The 20,802-nt window shown below is 50.3% G+C and overlaps 1 protein-coding gene across 1 annotated transcript in view; it reads right to left on the bottom strand.

Annotated features, from left to right (window-relative positions):
• Positions 1-20,802, bottom strand: part of MED27 (mediator complex subunit 27) — a 208,806-nt gene that overhangs the window by 10,165 nt on the left and 177,839 nt on the right. Inside the window, exon 6 of the mRNA XM_060101070.1 lies at positions 11,470-11,511. Coding sequence (XP_059957053.1) covers positions 11,470-11,511 — 42 coding nt within the window. The remainder of the gene's footprint in view (positions 1-11,469; positions 11,512-20,802) is intronic.

Here is a 20,802-nt window from a genome sequence, read left to right as displayed (position 1 = left end):
ACAAATCCCGACACAGGACCCTCAAGAAGATCTCAAGACTGAATGAGTCTCCCTGCCTTGCAGAATGAAGGCGGGAAACGGGGCAAATGAAAGCCGGCAGTGTGAAGTCAGGTGGGCAGGCATGTTAATCAAGGAAAATCAAAAGTACAGCCTAAGGAGGGGGGGCGTGTGCTAAGAAAAGGGGGAAATCCCGCTGCTGTAGTATGGCTTTGGCATACAGAGTCCACTCTGCTTCCCACCTGGGCCCTCCTTGAGCTGTGAGGGCAAAGAGAACGGGTTCAAGTCCAGCAAGACTATTTTCTGCTGAGGGTCAGCCCCTCAGAGCCTGGGTTTTATGGCGGCCAAACTCTGTTCTTCATCCATAAGGGGAGAACAAAGGGCAGAGTGGTGGTACACACCAAGGATCAGTGAGACGCAGGGATGGGACCAAAACTCTCCTAACCTATTATCATCCCCCAGCAGTTTCCTCTTTTAAAAAGCAACAGTGTGTTATATTTCTTGGTGGCCCAGGGACTGTCCTCGGGGATTCCTGAGTCCACTCAGGTTGTAGGCATCGTCCTGACTCTGTGCGGGCTTCCAGGCTGGAGGGGAGAGCTTGCAGTGCAGCAGAGGTGAGGCGTACAGACTCTGGAGGCGGGCTGCCGGGCACCACCCCCCAGCTTCTGGAAGGCTGTCTAGGCTGGGGGCCAGGACCTGTGCTGTTAAAAAAATCCCCCGGGGGATTCTGATGTCAGCAGTGTTGGGGAACCACAGGTGAACGGGCCGCTGCAGGTCTCTGCCCACTTCCCACCACCAGGGGGCAGGACCGCAGCCACACAGCGCGGGGTGGGAGCTGAGCCTGGACACTGGCTCCAGCAGCTAGGTGGCGCTCTTCCCAATGCAACGGACTAACGGCACTGAGTACATTACCTTACCTGCCAGCACGCAGCCCACGCAGCCCAAGCCCTCCCCGGCTGAGCTAGGAGAGCTGGGGCCTCTGCCTATTAAAAGTATGTCCCGCAAGATTAATAAATAGGAAAAGTTAAGTACAAGTGTTTAGAAGTTGCTTATTTAAAAGAGAAGTCTGGGGCCTCCCTGGTGGCGCAGTGGTTAAGAGTCCGCCTGCCGATGCAGGGGATACGGGTTCGTGCCCCGGTCTGGGAGGATCCCATATGCCGCGGAGCGGCTGGGCCCGTGAGCCATGGCCGCTGGGCCTGCGCATCCGGAGCCTGTGCTCCGCAACGGGAGAGGCCACAACAGTGAGAGGCCCGCATACCGCAAAAAGAAAAAAAAAAAAAAAAGAGAAGTCTGGTAGAGACCCAGATCTGGCTCTCCTCCGGTCAATACCTGCTTCCACATACCATGAAGAGGAGCTTCTCTCTGGCCTGTATTAATGTGAACCAAAGGCAGCGAGGTGGCAAAGAAGACCCGGAGCTGTCAGGAGGCCGGGGTACAGTCCTGGGTTCATCACTAATTATCTGGGTGACTCTGGCCACATCACTCCTCCCGCTGGCCCTTGGTAAAAGAGCACGAGGCTGCGATCACGGGGTGCCTCAAGGTCGGCACTGCAGGGCCTGACTGCACGCCCCCCGAGGGTAGCTCAGTGCCGAGCTCCACCCTCAGGCCAACCAGCGTCAAGTGAAAGCCCTTTGTTCTTTTAAAAAGGACACACTGATCCCAGCAGGGGCAGGGGCACCAGGTTCCTGCCCCCCCTCCACCTGCTGCCCTGATGTGATGTCACGGGGTCCTCAATTTCTGGGCCAGCTACCAAGAGCTCAGAACCAGGGAGACGATCAGCACAGCGCTATTCTTGGGAACCTCTTCCCATCTCGATGGGTTTCAAAGAGACGCTGGAGCACAAACTAACAGGCAGCAAAGCCAAACATGTGTGACTTAGTCGTACACATGCTGGTCCTGCAACTCAAAGAAATATAAATAAACTTTCATCTGCTGGATATGCTTTAATGCTATACAAGGAGATTAATCCAAGAGTTTGGGTCTCTACTCCGGGTTTTGCCAAAAAAAGACCCACCCTTGACGAGCGGGACACTAGGAATCTCTCCAAAGGAGAAAATTCTTTGTGGGTCTGGGAGTCAAAGATGTGAACCTAGTGTGTTAAATGTTTAAAGAGCCAGCAACCCGGCCAGCAATGCTGCTCCAAGGATGAGCACTGGTTTTATGAAGAATATTTAAAACAGTCCCAGAAGTACTCATTTCATCAAAAGAGGAACCATGATTATTTCAAAATTGAAGGCTATGAAGCCAGTCCTGAAAGTGCCGGGGGCAACGGGGAGCAGTGCAGAGACGGGCTTCTAAAACTGGGAAAGAAGTCCAGGAGAGCACAAGCATGGGGGTTTAGTTTTTATTATGCAGCTGGAGTCTCTAATCTGTACCCTGGGTTCGTGTGCCACGGGTTCGGCAGGCTGAGAGGCCCAAGCAGGAAGCAGCACGGTCCAGGGGGACTAGGGATTTACTTAGACAGGATCAATACTTCCCTCTCTGCTGATGAAGGAGTCATTTGCATGGGCTCTGAAGGGCTTAAAACTGTCCCCCGGAGCCTGGCAGTGCTGCTCGGGATGAGACCAGGGGCAGGGCTGTCTGGGCTGGAACTGGGGAGGGGAAGACAGACACTGCTGCTCCATCCTGCTTCAAACCCCTTGTCACAGCTTTGAGATCAAGCTCTGTCTGAGAAGGATGATATCTCATCTGTAAAGTACAGAACATGGCCTGTGGCACAGAACAGGGCCTCCATAAAGGAGTTTTTGTTTGGTGTGAGGGGTTCCAACCCGACCCTCTTCAAAGTCCCAGCCAAGATGCCACTGATGCCCCAAAGGGAAGCCCCTCAACTCCCAGGACCCTTGAGAGCAGACTGGGCGGATCCTCCAGAGGCAGATGTGCCTCTCCCAGCACCCCGCAGTCACACCTGCAGGATCCTTCCCAACACCGCGGCACGGCGTATGCGGTCCTCGATGGCCTGGGACCTGGGTCCCAGCCTTGTCTCCCTCGAGCCCCACATCACACACCAGCAGTACCGGCTGCTTTAGCAATCCCTCCTCCCAGACCTGCTTCCCTGACTCTGCTCAGCCCTCAAGCCTGGAATGCCCCGCCCCTGGCTAAGTCCTTCTCTCCCCTGGAGATCGAGGCCAAGGGCCTCCCCTCCCACCCTGGGCTCTTCTGGACCCCCAGCAGCACCCTGTGGACCCTCCGGCCCTGCGCTTGCCCGACCCGTGACCAGAACACCCGCCTCGCCCCAGGCTGTGCTGTGCACTGGCCCCACTCACCTGGTAGGACCCCAAGTGAAGGAGAGATGAAGTGGGCAAGATGCTATTGACGTATTTTTGGCCGGTGGGGTTAGGGGGGCAGAGTACAAGGGAGAGTTCAGGGGCGGGAAAAGCTGAGGCCATGGGGCAGCGTGGGGAGGAGGGCCTGGATGACCAGGGAAACCTCAGGGTGGACTTGAGGGAGCTCTCCAGGGTGCTGACCAAATTTAAGCTTCTGCCAAAGGCCTTGCGCCGGGCCGAGAGGAGCCACTCACGAAGGGTCCTTCCCGTTTCCCAGGATTAAGGAAATTAAGGCTCTTCATTTAGAAGAACAAAAAAAAGTTCAATGCTTTCCAGATGGTAAAATGCCAGATTCTGCTGCTGGCTGCCTGGGAAGTCCAGGCCCAAAGATACCTGAATTGTTCTGTACCCACTTGGTGTGATGTTATTTTCTGCAGGAACAGCCTTGCAGTTAGAGAAACACATCCAAAGACATCTGGGCTCCCAAGAAAATACAGACAATACCACCAACTTCCCCATCCAAACTGAGGCAACTGCAGGAGACAGAACAGGGACCGTGGAGCGGGAGTGAGCCCTGCCCGGGAGACGGCTCTGCTGCTGTGGCGCTGGGTGCCTTTGCCCAGCCCTTGCTGGGTGGGGACAGGTCAGGGTGGAACACATCGGTCTCATGTGCCTTCTGCGGGTCACCAGAAGTGCCACTGGCCCTCTCAGGACACGAGAGACTGTTCCAGGTCCTGGGACCGTGACTGTACGTCAGCGTGTCAGGGCTGCCCATAGGGCACTGCTGGGGGTGGGTGTTGATGTGGGGTGCCCAGTCCGTGAGGCAGGTACTCTTATGATCTCTGTTTACAGATGAGGGAACTGAGGCAAGTGAGGCCACACTGAGAGCAGTGGTCAGCTGGGGTCTGAACATGGGACAGCCCAGCTCCCAGCCACTGCCAGACTGCTCACTGTGGGGAACGTGACAGGAGGCCGGCCAGGACAGGGGAAGGGAGGGGGCTGGGGCTCACTGGGGGGCGGGCAGACAGACATGCTGCCAGGAAGGTGCCCTCAGCGGCGGGTGGCCTGTGGGGTGGTGGGAAGGGGCCCGGGAGGGCAGGAGGCCGGGCTTCCCAGAAGCGGCTGCTGGGTTCTGACCCGGGGCACACGAGTCTCGGGCAACCCCTCAGGAAGGAAGCAGCTACGAGATGAAGGCAAGCGCTCCGCGCCTCCCTAATGGCAGAGAACCACAGACCGCTTCCAGCGGCGGGCGAGGGGGCGTTCCGGCTCCACTCTCACCCTCAAACTGGGGCGCAAGGCTCGTGGTCATCACCACCCTCAGCAGCGGTAGAGGGAGCCCTGCAGAGGGAAGGTGCTGGGGTATCATAAGGGGAAAACAAATGATCAAATCTACCCCGGGTTTCAGAGCTCGTGAATATTCAAACACGGCCCTTAGGAGACAAGGTGGTGATAAAGGCTCTCGAGCTGCAGCGTGAGTGGAGTGACCCCCCGCCCTTCTCAGCTCCCAGGGACCTGGGCTAACCCTTCACAACGTCCCCTCCCCTCTTCCCTTTGCCCACCCAGCCCGGTGGTCCGGCTCTCAGCTCAGGAAGGGGCTGCCCTCCGGGATAACCCTGGAACTGTCCGTCGCCTCTCCTGTCCCGAAGCTTGTCGACAGCCCAGTGCTTGGCTCCTGCAAGGTTGCCACCCGTGCACGCCCCACCCCACCACTCACTGAGACCACGGACGGGAACCTCTCTTCCTTCGTGAGGCTGCCCCCCGGCCCTGCCACCGGTCAGAGTTGCTCCCTCGGCTTTCTGATTGGGGCTGCCAAGACACACGTGTGAGGCCGCGACGGAACACACAGACACAGGACGCCAAGGCCACCATATTCGGTCCGTCGTACGCAAGCTCTCCTCTTGGAGGAAGCTGGACAGCATCTGCGAGAAAAGGGGACCACGAGAGCAACGGGATCCAGCAAAAGCAAAGGGCCCTCCTACGACATGAGACCGCCTTTTGGAGGCTGAGGGGTCCCCTCTAGGCGCGGGGGCCTCTGCCGATGGCCTCACCTGGGCAGGGCGCCTGCCAAGGGCGAGGACAGAGACGTGGCCCGCTGCCTTCGGGCTCTCGCCACAACCACAGCCTCCTCAGGGGCCTTATCCGTGCCATTGGAAGAGGGGCTTCTGGAAGGAAATGGAAGTGAGCTGGGAGGAAGAAATGTGAGATGTTCTAGAGCACGAGATGGAGAAGAGCTGAACGCCTGTTGACTGAGCCCCTCTGGTGACGTGCGACGCTAGAGCAGGTACAGACACTCAGCCACGTGGGGACAGCTCCCCTTCCCGGGGCTTGGAACGAGCAACAAGTTAGGTCCGCCACATACTATTTGGGTGGGCACTCAATTGAAGCCAGGTACTCAGTGTCTCCAACAGTTCAGAGAATCGGTCCTTCTAGGGCTCACGCAATCTTGTCTATTGACAAGCACTGGGTGGCCGCTTGATAAAGTCTGCCCCACAGAGGCCAGTGTTTGTATCGAAGCATGAACGAGGGAGCGAAAAAATGAACGAATGAGCGAACACAGGAATGAAGAAGCCATGGCGGCCTGCTCAGAACCTTATCCACCACCTGTCCACGGCTAAGCTCTGCACGGGACCGAAAGGGTTACTTCTCCCTCTGCTGCCTCTAGAATAACGTCTGTGGACGAGGAACCAGACATCTGTGGCTACGACTTTTGTGCTCTGCCTGCAAGTGAAGGAGCTGCGACGCAGGTGCCAGTCCCTCCGCCACCGTCTCTCTCGTCCCCACCTGCCCACCTGGGGCTGCACACACACTCCAGCTCTTTCTTTGGCCTCCCTGCCAGGACTTAACGCAGTTAAGTAGCTGCAGAGTTGCTCTCGCTCTTCCTAAGTTACTGGATGAAAATGCCCACTGGTTTGAAGTTAGGAGGTTAAAGATCAAAACAGTGGGTGCCCCTGCAGAGTTTAAATGTCAGAAAAACATGAACACGCTTGAAACCTTTCCCGGCTCTTTGTGATTCTGCCCTTTCAGACGGTGCCCCCTATTCCGAAGTTCCATTCTCTGAATCTGCTCTGTGGGAGGCTTGCTGGCTATAAAAAGCTCCTCTGCCCTAGGACCGAGTGCAGAGAGCCTCCGGGACACCGTGGTAAACGATGGGAGCCTGTCGGCAGCCACGGCTCCACAGCCAGCTGTCCCCAGCCCTCCACCGCCGGGAAGGGGGCTAATGAGGAAGAGGGGAAGGGCTTGCTGACAGCCCCCGTCACAGACAAAGGCAGGTCGCATTTAGCTTCACGTGCTAGGATCTGCCACGGGACCTCGTGTGCTTGGCTTTAACCTGGGGAGCCAGGCACAGCCCGAGGAGAATTTGACAGGTGCGTATTTCCATTCTCTCAGCGCCTGATGCTATTTTCCAGAAATAAAAAGGCGAGTGTAAGCTTGGCTTGGCTCTGCGAGGCAGTGTCCCCTCCCACCCGCGGCTTTGTCACCTTGAGGGAAAGACCTGGGAGGGCTTCCCGCCTTCCCATCAGGCCTCTCTCTGCGGTGGCCACCGCTGCTACTTGTGGGCAGGAAAACACACACAACACACAGTAACTGCAACCGCATAATGAGTGCCAAGGAAAGGAAGCGCTGGGGCCCCACCTACAGCAGAGCAATGCAGGGAGACAGCTGCCCCAGTGCTGCTCACGGAGCCACGGTGGTAGCTACTGTCCCCACCTCAGAGCTGGGTCTGGGGCACAGTTCTGGCGTCTACCCACACGGTTAGGACACTTGGGAACTGTTTCCTGCCTGAGAAATGACCTCTTATCCGTGACCAAGGATCCTCTTTGACCTTGTACTTCCCCAATCACTTTTTTTTTTTTTTTTTTTGCGGTACGCGGGCCTCCCACTGTTGTGGCCTCCCGTTGCGGAGCACAGGCTCCGGACGCGCAGGCTCAGCAGCCGTGGCTCATGGGCCCAGCCGCTCCGCGGCACGTGGGATCTTCCCGGACCGGGGCACGAATCCGTGTCCCCTGCATCGGCAGGCGGACTCTCAACCACTGCGCCACCAGGGAAGCCCCTCCCCAATCACTTCTACTCCTGTTCCAGGTTGAGTCCTTCTGGATCAGGTTGACAACTGAGCCTCCCCCCACCGGGTTACTTGGATGGGTGTAAGCAGGTTGATGACGGGCAGAAGGGAACGTTTACCACTGTGCTCTCAAGCAGCGTCTTTCTGGGAAATGCTACAAGCAACATCAATCAGGACACCTCCAATTTAAGTGGATGGACAGGAAGAAAATAGAATTCTAAGCAAAAGCTGATACTAAAAAGCAGAGTTTGGAAATGTTGCCACCTAATCTTTTCTTTTGGCATTTTGAGTTTGAAATGTTAAACATCATCCTGTCAACTGGACCAGGCCTTCAGAATCTGCAAGGAACACGGCGGTGCCAGCCTTGCTTTCAGTGCACAGTCTGGCTGTGGAATAGGGAGGGCTGCCCTCTGACCCTCAACATGGCCTGAAACTAACACAATGAAATAAGCCCAGTGAGGTCACCCCCCATCGTGATTCCACATTCCACATTCCTCATCTTCTTTACCAACATCTTCCGCAAGAACAAGATCCCAAGCCCCTTTGAAGCAACGATGATTAGTTGGAAAGCTTTACTGATAAAGGATTAAACTGAATTCTGTACTACATTATTTTCCAATATATTCCTTAATTTGACAGCAAATGGACAATGTTTCAGTAGGGGCGAGCACGGACTCTGTAATCCACTAATTCTTACCTGACCCTGAAAAAGGAAAAGAACCTCGATGTTATCTGCCTTTTGTTCTCATCAGAAAGCACCATCTCCTGTCTCCAAATTATGGTTCTTTAATCTAGTACAGGTCAGTCGCAGAGGTCAAGTCCATTTAGTTAAAAAATAGGTGAGGGGAGGGATGATAAAGGAGCCTCAGAAAGGGCTCTGCATAAATACGGATAGCATGCCATTCACCAGTTGAGATAAAATTCCCATTTCTACAAATTCATCCATTTTTACTGCTTCAAACATGTTACATAAACTACGAGGAGGCAATTGGCGAGTGCTCCTAAATCTCCCCAACTAACCAATATCAAATTTTAAACACTGCTGCACTGTGCGTTTGTAGTTTTAAACAAACATAAAGAGTGCTTGGCAGGTTATTTTTAGGGGTGGTAGAATAAAAATATAGCACTTTCTCTCCAAATCTATGCTTCACCAAATCTGTGTTTCACACATTCTACAACTTCCTAATAAACTTTCTGCTTGCATTCAAAAATACTTTAATACTACACAGAACATTAAAAAATATATTTGCCAAGGCAAGCCTGGGCAAGGCCCTCCCTCATAAAGGGTATCTGAATGGAAATTGGACATTGTTAAAATCCCAGGTTGTGGGTCTGTGATGCTCGGGGCCCCTGAAGTCATTGCCCGCCTTTTGTGGAGCCAGAAAGTAACTCACTGAAATACCACAGAGGACACTAAGATAAACCAGGTTAAAAAAAAAAAAAACCAAAACTGTTTTAACGTTCTTCACTGGGAAAGCGAAACAAGATGCAGATAACGAGCAGTGTTCTTTCTCCTCAGAATGCTTTTCAGCCAGCTGCTGGGGGAAAATAAGAGCTGTCGGCAGGGACAAAGTTAGCAACTAAGGCCGAGGCCTTATGCAAGCTGAACAGGTAAAGGCCTTGGGTATGGTCACCTAGATAAGAAGGCCAAGGTTAAAACGTCGTTGCCTACACTAAAGCCCACATGTGACTACGCACTTTTTTTTGTGGGGGGGTGCTGCGTTGGGTCTTCATTGCTGCGCGTGGGCTTTCTCTAGTTGTGGCAAGCGGGGGCTACTCTTCGTTGCGGTGTGCGGGCTTCTCCTTGCGGTGGCTTCTCTTGCTGCGGAGCGCAGGCTTCAGTAGTTGTGGCTCGTGGGCTCAGTAGTTGTGGCGTGCAAGCTCTAGAGCGCAGCCTCAGTAGCTGCGGCACACGGGCTCAGTTGCTCCGCGGCATGTGGGATCTTCCTGGACCAGGGCTCGAACCCGTGTCCCCTGCACTGGAAGGCACACTCCCAGCTACTGCACCACCAGGGAAGCCCGTGACTATGTCCTTCTTTCCCTTAGGCTCTGGCCCAGGGAGGGAGGCTGTTTTTGCCTTTCTGCGTCTAGGGAGCTCGGCTGGGGGAAGGACTGGGACTCTCAGGAGAGCCAACACTATGACTCTCTCTTTGAGATGAATTTTAAGTTTTGGACTAGTTTCAGATTTACAGAAAAGTTGCAAGCGTGGTACACATAGTTCCCATATACCCCTCACCAGGTTGCCCCCATTGTTAGCATCTTTCATTATCGGGTACGTTCATCACAACTAAGAAACCAGTGTTGGTTACTTATTATTGACTCAAGTCCACACTTTATTTGGATTTCACCGTTTTTTCCATTAATATGTTCTTTCTGGTTCAGAATCTAGTTGTGATAAGATCATGACATTTTCACGCTTACGTAGGCTCCCTAAATGTGTGGTGTTACGCCTCAGACTGCTCCCCAACCCTGGACATCTGTCCTTTGCTTCCCCCTTTCAGTGTAAAGGGGTCCAGGGAGCAACGCGAATTGAGGTACATTAGACATCAACAGAGGGCTGGCCCGTTATGCTCCTTTGATGCGAAAGCCCAATGCTCACTGCTAAATGGGGATGGGGTTTCCTTTGGGTGATGACAGTGTTTTGGAACTGGACAGAGGTGGTGGCTGCACAACAATGTGAAAGTCTAAGAGCTATGGAACTGTTCACTTTAAAATGCTTATGTTATATGAATTTCACCTCAACTGCAAAAAACCCACCATCCTATGCTAAGCAACCCGGCACACCCTGGACACAGTTTTTACTCAAGTGGGGATAACTCGGGCCCAGCTTTCAAAATCACATCCTTCCTCCACACTAATCCCTCCGCTGGCTTCTCACTGAATTGACAGTAAAATCCAAACTCTGCACCGGGACCGAGAGGCACCTGCCGAGCCAACCCAGCCTCGCGTGCCTTCCCCGCCGCCCTATGCCTGCTCCCATCGCACGGGCCCCAGCGGTGCTGGACCGTGCAAGTCCCTCCTCCACAGCAGCTTTCAGGGCTGCTGCTTCCACTGTCTGGGACCCTCTTCCCGTGGCCCTTCGCATGGCTGGCTCCTTCTCCTGCTTCCCGACTCAGTTTAAATTTTGCTGCATCAAGGCCTCCTGAGACCACCCTGATGCGAAGGAGGTCCCTCCTGTCCTCGACCACAGCCCCCGGTAATGACCTGGAGTTCTCTTATTGATTCTGCTTCCTTGCTTGTCTTGTTTCCCCTGTATTCCTAGCACCTAGCATAGTGCCTGCCCACGGCAAAGGGGCTCGATAAATAATTGCCGTTGAACGTGAGGAGGCAGTGAGTGGATTTACAACCAACTCTATTATTTGCACTGCTGGATGGAAGCGGACACAGAGGACGGATAGCACAGAAGAAAGTGGCTGATGCCCTGCAGGGGACCTGGCCTGAGGGCCATGAGAGAAGCCTTCAGAAGCCTCTTCAGAAGCCTTCAGAAAGATTGAGCTGGGCCAGGGAAGGGACCCTTCTACCACTGGGAGCTGGGAAATGGACTTTCTCTGGTCACATTTCATTTTTTCTGACATTTCCCAGAAAGTATTTCTTGGGGAAGCCCAACATCTGAAAAAGATGCCATTGTAATACAGAGTGGGGGTGGGGTAGGGCCAGCCCACATTCCTCAGCCCATCCTTAAGGCACCTGTGTAGATTACAGGGCTGTGAGAAACTGAATTTAAAAACTGTGGGTTGAGTCTGAAGCAACTCAAAAGCCTCTGATTTTTTTTTTAAAGGTATAATTTATATACAGTAAAATTTGCCCTTTGTAGGCATATAGTTCGTTCCGTGAGTTTTGAAACATACAGTTGTGTAATCACCATAATGAAGACACAATATTTTCATCACCCAAACGTGTCCCCTTATAGCTCCTGGGGGACAATCTCATTCCCTCGCTCCTAACCCCTGGCAACCACTGATATGATTTCTGTCCCTAATGTTATCTTTTCCAGAACATCACATAAATGGAATCATACAGTGAGCAGCCTTTTGTGCCTGGCTCTTCTCACTTTTTAAAAAGCCTCTGATTTAAGACCAATGTTTACACCTCGAAGTATTCATATTTCCCTTAGTGCCTCCTGAGGAAGAAGCAAAAAGTACAACTTACCTTCTGGAATACTTGATAGTTGGATTTGGACCATATATCAAGCTGTGGGGGGAAAGAGATAAAAAATATCAGCATCAATTTTAGAATTTTGGACTCCAAGAAATGATATTGTAACTACTGTTATTAAGCTTGAAGAAAAAAAAACATGATTATAGAAAAAACAGAGTCTTGGGGTTGAAAGGATCCTAAATGTCGAGCCTGAATTTCTTCTTTATCAACCTGTGGTGATTTGAGAAGACGATACGAAGAGATATAAGAAGTCAACCTGAGGCACTTGCTGCGTCCACAGCCCCATGAGCTGAGCCCCTCGTTCACTTCTCTAACTTTGACCCCTGCCACGGTTCTCTTGCGTCACCCAACGTGCCAAGGTCAGTCCTGCCTCAGGACCTTTGCACCTGCTGTGCTCTTCGCCTGGACTGCTTTTCCCACAAACCCTCCCATGGTTCCTCCTTCACTTCCTTTGGCTCCAACATCACCTTGTCAGACAGGCATCTCCCAGTTACTCTAAAATATTCCCATACCTGTTGTCTTGCTTCTCTTTATCCTTTCAAAAATTAAAAATCTTCATAGCTCTTAAAACTAACTGAAGCTTTTATTTCTTTTGTTTACGTTGTCCTGGCACAGGACCTAGCATGTTACAGGCATGCGTGGAGGAAAACAGCCCCCCGCTGTTGAACACCTGTTCCATGCCAGGCACGCACTGGTCGTTCCACACGCACTCTCCCACTCACTCCCCAGAACAAGCCTGTGTGGCTGGGCCCATTAGCAACCTTCCTTCCCAGATGATGAGACAATGGTTTGGAGCCATTCAATTGCCCATGGTAATCTGGAGAAGCTTCTTACGGTCTCCCTTGGTGGTGCTCAAACCTGGGTGGCGTCAGAAGCCCCTGGGGGAATTTCTTTTGTTTGTTAATATACAGATTCCTTGGTCCCTCCCCTGGAATGTCTGAATTAGTAGGTCTGGGGTGGGCCCGAGAATATGTTCATTTGTTTGTTTGTTTTCACAGCGCTCCGCAGGTTCACTGTGATGGCTGGTCAGGTCAGGAGCCCTGGACCCCTTGGTCAAGGAAACAGAGGTCTGAGATGAAATGTGGGCAGAGTTCAGAGTCCAGTCCTCCTCTGGCCACACTTGGTCCTACACAGGGTCATCCGTGGCTCAGTCTCACCAAAACCACTCTGGTTTGACAGGTTGTATGAGAAATCAAATCGGTGCCTTCTCACTGTTTCAAGAGGTTAGAACAAACAGACTATGGCAAAAATAGAACCACCCCCAACACAGTGCAGGGGACAGAGCAAGGACAGTGCAGGTTAAAAGAGGGGCCATCACTAGGTCCCAAGGGTGCTAACAAGTCAACTTTAATATACGAGTTCAAGAGTTGAGCAAACTGAAACCCCTGGTCAACGGGCCTCTTGAAACCTGCCTTTGGGGTTGGCCAGTGGTCAAGGTGGAAAGCCGAGACACGGCTACTTAAGCCTGTGTGCTGTGTGATGACTCTGAAGCATCTGGGGGCATGGGGACCTGTCAGATGGGAAGACTCCTCTAGGAAGACCGGAAGGGAAGTGCTGCGCCCGACGTGGGACAGTTCGGGGTACTGTTTCTGTTCTGAGGGCTTTCTGAAAACCGCCCTTGGCAGTGAAAGGCTGGGCTGCGAACAAGCATGTGTGCAGTTCTCCTGGCTTCGTCCTGTTCATAAGTGGAGGAATCTGGGTGGTGCTGAGGACGCCCCCCTGGACTCGGCAGGGCTCCGGCTGGAGAGCATAAGTTTAGCGGATCCAAGTCCAGGGACGACAGCGGAGGAACTGTGATTGAACGTTTATTTGAATCTGTCTGCCTCCCCCCGATCCCCACTGCTGAACCATCTCCTTCCTGGATTTCCACAAAAGCCCCCACTCCTCTCCTACTCCAGCTAAACTGCTCTCCAGAAGGAAGTTGTCAATTTTTAGTCACTGCCCCCCAACTCAGGCCAATTGATGGAGTAAGAATTTTAAAAATCTTAAGGCATTAGATTTTTATTTTGACAGGTTAGCAATTTGCAGAGGAAAAAGTGACATGTGACCTCCAGATAACTCGGAAGGAAACCTCAAAAGAAACATATGAAGTTAATTCCCTACATTGTCAATCCTGTTGAAGAAAACTGTTGGGCAGCGGGTCATATTTGGGAGGATAAGTCAGGTTTATATCAGGATCTTAGCGCCGCGGTTTAGCGCAGGGCTCAACAAATGTAGCATTTAAAGACTATTCAGACATCGCGGAAGGAATAAGGAAAACTTTTTGTATCTTTTCGTTTTACCAAATCACTGCCAAGATGACAGGGAGATGCCAAAGATTCTAAATCTAAATTATTGGAGAAGTCACTTCAGTATCTGAACTAATACAGTTCTCTTTCCATTTTCAGCCCACAGCTGTTTCTTCTGAAGTTCTCTGCTGTTTATCCTTCCTGCCTGTTCACATCATACACAGGCTGACATAAACACAGGGCCATGGAAAAAGAGAAAAGGAAGAATCTGCAGATAGAGTGAAAAGTTCGTTTTAATTTAAAAGAGAAAATTACATACATATAAAAAAACCTTCAGTGTCTGCAAAATGTTTTAAATAGAAAAATCATCCAGAGAGAAATACGCACAGGTTTAATTAAGAGATGGACTCTCTAGCCTGATTGTGGCTTCTCAAAACACACAGCGCTCATTCCAAGTGAGGGTGTTGCTCTTTTTGAAGGCGTTGAACTACATTATTCAGGACCCTAGGGACCAGTTCTGACCACCTGGGATAGAAGGACGCTAGACAATACGTCCTGCTTCCCAGGCGCACAGGGCTGAGAAAGGGATCCGAAGACAGTGGCTTCCCCTTTTGCTGTGAAGGCACAGCAGGCAGTCTGTCCTTGATTTTCTGCTAGATTTATGCCAAAGAAAGCCATTTAAGCAGGCCTTCTAGCGTTAGTGTCCTGCCTCTCCTCAGGGCCAGGAAGATTTCAGAAATTCATTTCAGGGACCCGGGACTGATGCAAGTGAATATTTATTAGCTTCAGCTTATTTGCTACAAAGGAGGGCATGGCTACCAATTTTTTGCTGGCTGCAATATTCAAAAAGGAGCATTCTGGAAGCTACAAACTTTCAGCCCCATGAACGAGAAATTATGCTGAACTATAGTGTCAGGGAAAAGAAACTAAGAATCCCCCAGTACTCTGGGCAAGCATTAGAAAGATCTTAAAATGGAAAAGCCAACCTTATGGTAATTGGGGCTGAATCTGCAGTCTTAGGAGCAGCCTGTGGGACTCTGGGGATTAGAATGAGTATTTTAGGGGTGGGAATGTGGTCTCTTTTCAGATAAAATAGAAACAAACCCCACAGATGACCAACTGCTTCAGCACGGATTCATCTGCTCTAAGGTTACACGTCAGATGTCAAAGGTCCTCCTAATGCACAGGAAGAACTGGTGATAACAGTGACAGTCAAATTCACTCACCGAAATGAAAAATCCGAATGCCCCCAAATCAGTAGGCAAAGGAATGCTGACTATGATGCCCATCTGCACCTCCGGCACAGCCAGAGAGGGCAGATACCATCTGCAGGTGACCATGTGTTTAGCCTGCACTGCACCTGCGTCATGTTTCTAAAGTCTCCCAGCAATTGCACGAGAATGATAAAATTATTTCCAATTCACAGATGAGGAAACTGAGGCCCAAAGACGTTAAGCAGCTTGTCCAAAATCACATCGTTAACATGTGGTAGAGAATTCAAAACCAGGTGTGTCTCCAGAGGCCCAGCTCTTAAACTGGGAGGAAGATGGCCCTGTACCTAGAATTCAGAGGGAATGCTGACTCACAGTGCCCCCCCTAAGCTGTCACAGCTCAAAGTGGTGGTGGGACACTCTTGCAAAGCTCAAGATGACAAACCTTTCAGGTCTACTGATGTGACAAACATCGCCACTAAAATTCCTTTAGCAGCAAGTGAAAATTACGGCAGCTTACCAGAAAGTTATCAATTCTTCATTTCAAAAAATAGTATAATGAAACTATAAATTATCTAAAGTTAACACTTCCAAATAAAACTCATAAGCCTCACAGGCACTTCAACGTCTAAAACTTTTATTTATTAGTAGCTTCATCTTGCAAGGTCAACAGGTGATGTGTCAGTAGGGGTAGGGTGCTATAAACCAGCAATGGTGATGGATTTCTCCATGGTCATCCAAGTTTTCAAAACCACAAACTTCTATCTGTTCATCTGCTTAAGTCTGCCCACCCTCCCCTGGAGAATAAAAAAGTGAACCAGTTTTACAGGTCTGTTCTTCTTCAACTTCTCACTTTCAATCAGGACATGCACTTGTTACTAAAAAACTGCTGAAAGCACAATTTCAGGGCATCCTCTGCATATGAATTAAACCGGATTCCCCTTCCCCAGCTTTCACCCTTCCCCCATAAGTAACAAGAGGCCATTTTCCTGAAGGTTGGCTCAACAATTTCAAAGGCTATAACAAATCAAAATGTTCCCTGCATCTAATATCAAACGGGGCTGATGCCAACACTTATTAGAGGAATCAGATTCAAGCTTCCCCCAACCCCCTCGACCGAAACACACACACACACACACACTCTGAAGTGGGAAGAATGCAGGGATCAGAAATTACCCTGGAGACAGCTCTCGTGTCTTTGAAGGCTCCCTTTGATGCCACCATTTCTTTTCCTCTCTCGTGCGAGGAGGCTAAAAGCGGCCTTTTTTTTATTGATATGGGATAATTAATGAAGCTATAGCATTAACATAACCTAAATCCCCTAATAAGATAAATTCAACCAAGACACATAGTTTTTCAGCTAAGTCTGACTGCTGTAAAGTCAGGACAATGGCCAGGTGTTCAGCACGCTGAGTCATGGCTCTTTGCCATGATGACAATGAAGAGTAGGGTGGTAAGTCTTAACAGCATTTTAATATTTTGTTCGAGGAATTAGTCTGCTGGTGCTTGGCATCAAAAATATGCTTCACAGGTAAAGACACAGGATGATCAGGGTAGAGGTAGTGGTTGTTAGTGCAAAGTGAGAGATAGGCTGGCTGGGATTCTAATGAGGGGAAACCTGCCAGAGCTGGAAATCGGGGTGGCGTGGGGCCACTCTTGTAACGACAGGGCTAAGCACCCTTTCAGAAGCTGGTTGCTCTCGGTTTGGAAGAACACAGACAACTGCACAGGCAGGAGGATTTCGCAGTTCAGACCCCTAAGCCTAGGCAAGGCTTTCCAAGCCACACCTAGTGCATCAGGGCAGTGATCCACCCCCAGGCAAGCGCTTAGGCACCAACTCAGCAAATGCAGGGCTGCACCTTTGGAACAGCAAAACTGCAGGCAACGATTTGTTCTTAGACCACACTTCAAGCTCCGAAGGCTCCTTCCAAACGCTGCATTTTATTTGGGATGTGCCAGACGGGTCAACACGTTAATTGCACTAATGCTTGCATGTATATAAATGTATAAGTTCACATATACCAGTAGCAGTACTAAAAAGAGAACACTAATAATGGCTGCACAACTTTATCATTTGTAAGGTACCCTGAAAAAAAGGGGTGAATCGAATTGGCTGGGCTTAGATTCTGGGCAAGCTTCTCTGACAAATGCGGTAAATGTGCCTTTAAAACAACAAGTGGGGACTTCCCTGGTGGTGCAGTGGTTGGGACTCCGAGCTCCCAGTGCAGGGGGCCGGGGTTCGATCCCTGGTTAGGGAACTAGATCCCACATGCATGCCACAACTAAGGAGCCCAGGTTCCACAACTAAGGAGCTCACATGCCGCAACTAAGACCTAGTGCAACAAAATAAATAAATAAATATTTAAAAAAACAAAAACAAAAAACAACAACAAGAACAAGCGGACTCAGTCCTCCTAATCGTGCTCTTCCTGCTTTTAGGGTCCCTGCTTATCTCTAGGCCAATGTATGCAGCTGTAAAAGGGAGCAAGAGGTCTCCTGTACCACCTTTGTGATAGGACTCAGAATTCAGGCTCCCAGACACACACTCACTTTCCTTGTGGTGAACAGAGAACCCGCGCTAATCCCTCATTAGGGAACCACGACCCGTGTGCACGTGCGTGCTTCCTTTATTCTTTATTTACGACTTCACTCCCTGTTGCTTCGTCTAGTGCCCGTCTCTCATTTCTTTTTTTCTTCTGGCTCTCATTTCTGATTCTCCATTCTTCCATCCCACCTGAAGCATTTTCACATCCCCAGGAGGCTTTTTCATTACCCCCTCCCACACATTACTATTCTACTGTGTTTCAGGCACTGAGGTATATCCAACAGGAGGGAGAGAGTGTCGGGACAGAGCCTGGACCCTCGAGGAGCCCCCGGCAGATGGAGGTCTGGGATCTGGCTCGGTGAGTGACTGGAGGCAAGTCATGTTACCACGCTGGGTCTCAGTTTCCTTGTCTGGAAGATGAGACTAACCGTGGTACCTACGGTTCCATAACCACTGGAGGCAAGGTCTGCTTCGCACAATGCCTACCAGACCAAACATGGAGGACGCTAGAACATTCATTAACTGCAAGACAGACCTGCAACAAATAATCAGGACAGACGAATCCTAGTACTAGAGGAAGAGTGTTCAAAATGCCACGGAGGGTCGAGCGGATGACGATCACTTGTGCTGTGAGTAGAGGCAAACCCAGGCCTGCCACCCCCAGAGCCCGTGCTCACAGAAGAGGCCTCTGGGAAAACGGGGGCCGGATGAGAAGGGACAGGGCACTCAGCCAGGGTAAAGCCAGTGAGCTCGCCAGGTGGACGGGAGGGGGCGAGCGTCCCAGGTCAAGGGCGCAGAGCACAGGTGCAAGTGTGTGGAAGAATCTGGCACGTTCTGGGAGCCACAAGGAGCACAAAAGGCTGGAAAGTAAAAGACGAAATGTATGTAGAAAGTGACGGCAGATGAGGACGCAAAGGCGGGCAGAGGCCAGACCACTAGGCTTTTCTATGCCTTGCTAAGGGGTCTGGATTTCATTCTACAAGCCAGAGTTTTCAGAAGTGTGTTTTGCCAAACACCAGTGTCACAATATGCTCCAAGAATAAAGGAAGAAAAAAAATGGATGGTCAGATTCGTTAGGAAAAGACTGCATACTATGTATCCCTCTTGGGAGCTTCATAGGCACTCAGGCAAACTAAGTGTTTAAGAATTTCCACAGTAAAGAGAGAATCCGACGGAACGTTCTCTAACCCAGGGTTTCTCAGACTTTTCTGATCATGGACTGCTTTGCGCTTAACATCTACTAATACCCCACTTTGCTGCTTAGGGCAACGGGGATAGGGCAGAAAGCAAGAAATCATCCCCTTGGCTGTGTATTTCAGGAAGACAGCTCTGGAGGCCAGGTGAAGGAGAGACGGCGGAGGGAAGCGGGATGGCAGACTGGAAGTGAGGAGGCTGGTGCAGCGACTCAGCGGAGAGAGAAGGAGAAGCGAGGAGGAGTGAAGATGGATGCGAGGGGCCCAGCTGGAGGGATAAAGAGGGAGACTCGCCAGAACCCACTAACAGACTCCATATGCAGACAGCGGACGGAAGGCCTGAGCAGTGAGGTGGTACAGTCACCCTGGAGAAGGACCAGCTGAGGGAAGCTGAGGTTGATTTTGGACAGGCTGAGGTCTGTCTGGGGAGGAGAGGTCTGACCTCGACACACATCAGGAGTGATCCCTGTGCGGGGGGACATGTGCAACCACAGGGGTACATGTAAGAACGGCCAAGGGGCATGAGAGGAGAGGGAAGAGAACCCCCAGTAATCTGGGAGTCAAGGGGGTAGATGGGAGGAAAGGAACTACTCATAGCAGCTGAGGAGGAATAATCAGAGAGAAATTCTAGAAGAATGCACGTGAGACTATTTTCTAATTCCCTTGTTTTAAGTGCAGAATAAAAATAATACTAATCATTTATTGACTATTAACTAGGTGGCAAACCGCCTGTGTTATTTTGGACACTTTCAGTATGGGGTAGTTAAATAAGTATCATGTTAAAGATTGATATTGATATTGAAAAATAGGTAAAATCTCCACTCCTTATAATCTACTTTCAGAGTATGCTTCACTGGCATCCTGAATTTGGTATCTCTTACAGCACGGTCATTATTAGTACCTAGCTTTTGTGTATTTATTCTTTATATCCCCAAGTCACTTGTAAGTCCTTGGAGAGCAAGGGTGTGTTTCATAGCAGGGGTGACTATAAAGTGGTAAATCTTGAACAGAGGCAACAAGAACCCTGTCTCTAGATGACCACTGACTCGGGCTCTTGGCGAGGGTCTCCACCGCCCCAGCCTTGCCTCTGCTGCTGCTGCGAAGGAGTTTGGAATTTCTCGTTTAGAATTGCCATCTGAGTTTCTGAGTCCCATACACAACAGATCACACTTGTCCCAATTATCTATTTTATTCTCCACACTTGCTCCAAAGACACTTTGGGTTTTCCAAAAAGAAAAAGGAAAGCTTCCCTGGAGGACTGCTTTTCTCTCAATGGGGAGATTTATGAGAACTCTGCAGGACCCAGGGAGTAAGAGTAGCTTCCCATGGGGACAACACTCAAGTGGAACGTGGAAATTCGAAATGCTGGGTTACTTGTTCAAAATACAAACCCACTTTACAAACCCAAAATACAGACCCACTTTACAGGTCACACCTTTTATATAACACACTGTTATGTGCTAAGCTACATTTGTCACCTGTTTTTGGAGAACATTCTATCCTCATTATAATGTGGCCATTGGGTGGTAAGTGCTGGTACAAACAAACTTTTAAATTTTAATGGGATTCATGAAGAGAAGGGAAAGCTCCAGGGAGAGGTGAAGATGGAGGCCTAGTGTCAGGAAGTGACCAGGGTGTATCTGGGTGTGTGTCTCTGGCAGAATGCTCATTACGCTCTGGAAGCAAACACAAATGAAGGCTGTCGACTCTCATTAGCATCCTCTGGTGCTCTCTGTATCTCCATATGGAGAGTGTGTAGTCAAGAGAAATTAGGGGTTCACGTGGGTGAACTTCGCATGAAACAAATCACTCATGGAAATAACTCATCTTTTTTCAATTGTAGCGTTCAATACGGACTGCTATGGACAACCAACTTCTGGGGGCTACGTGCCAGTTTCAAGGAAAATGATCATTATCAGGTTGTGTGTCAAATTAACTTGAATTTCCCTCATGGTTCTAGGAAAAGCAAAATGCTGAACCCTGGGCTATTGATGTGCTGCGCGACTAGGCAAAAAAAAAAAAGAAGGGAAAGAAAAGAAAGGAAGAAAGAAATCCATTTCCTCAGAAGACACATTTAATGAGGCAACTGGGGGTCTAAGGTGATAAATTAGAAATTCAACTAAGGGTAACAGGCTTAAAGGAAAATG

This window comes from Mesoplodon densirostris, chromosome 6, assembly GCF_025265405.1.
Source record: "Mesoplodon densirostris isolate mMesDen1 chromosome 6, mMesDen1 primary haplotype, whole genome shotgun sequence".
Classification (NCBI taxonomy): Eukaryota; Metazoa; Chordata; class Mammalia; order Artiodactyla; family Ziphiidae; genus Mesoplodon; species Mesoplodon densirostris.
Note: the sequence above shows the minus strand (reverse complement) of the source record. Positions and strands in the feature narration are given on the sequence as shown.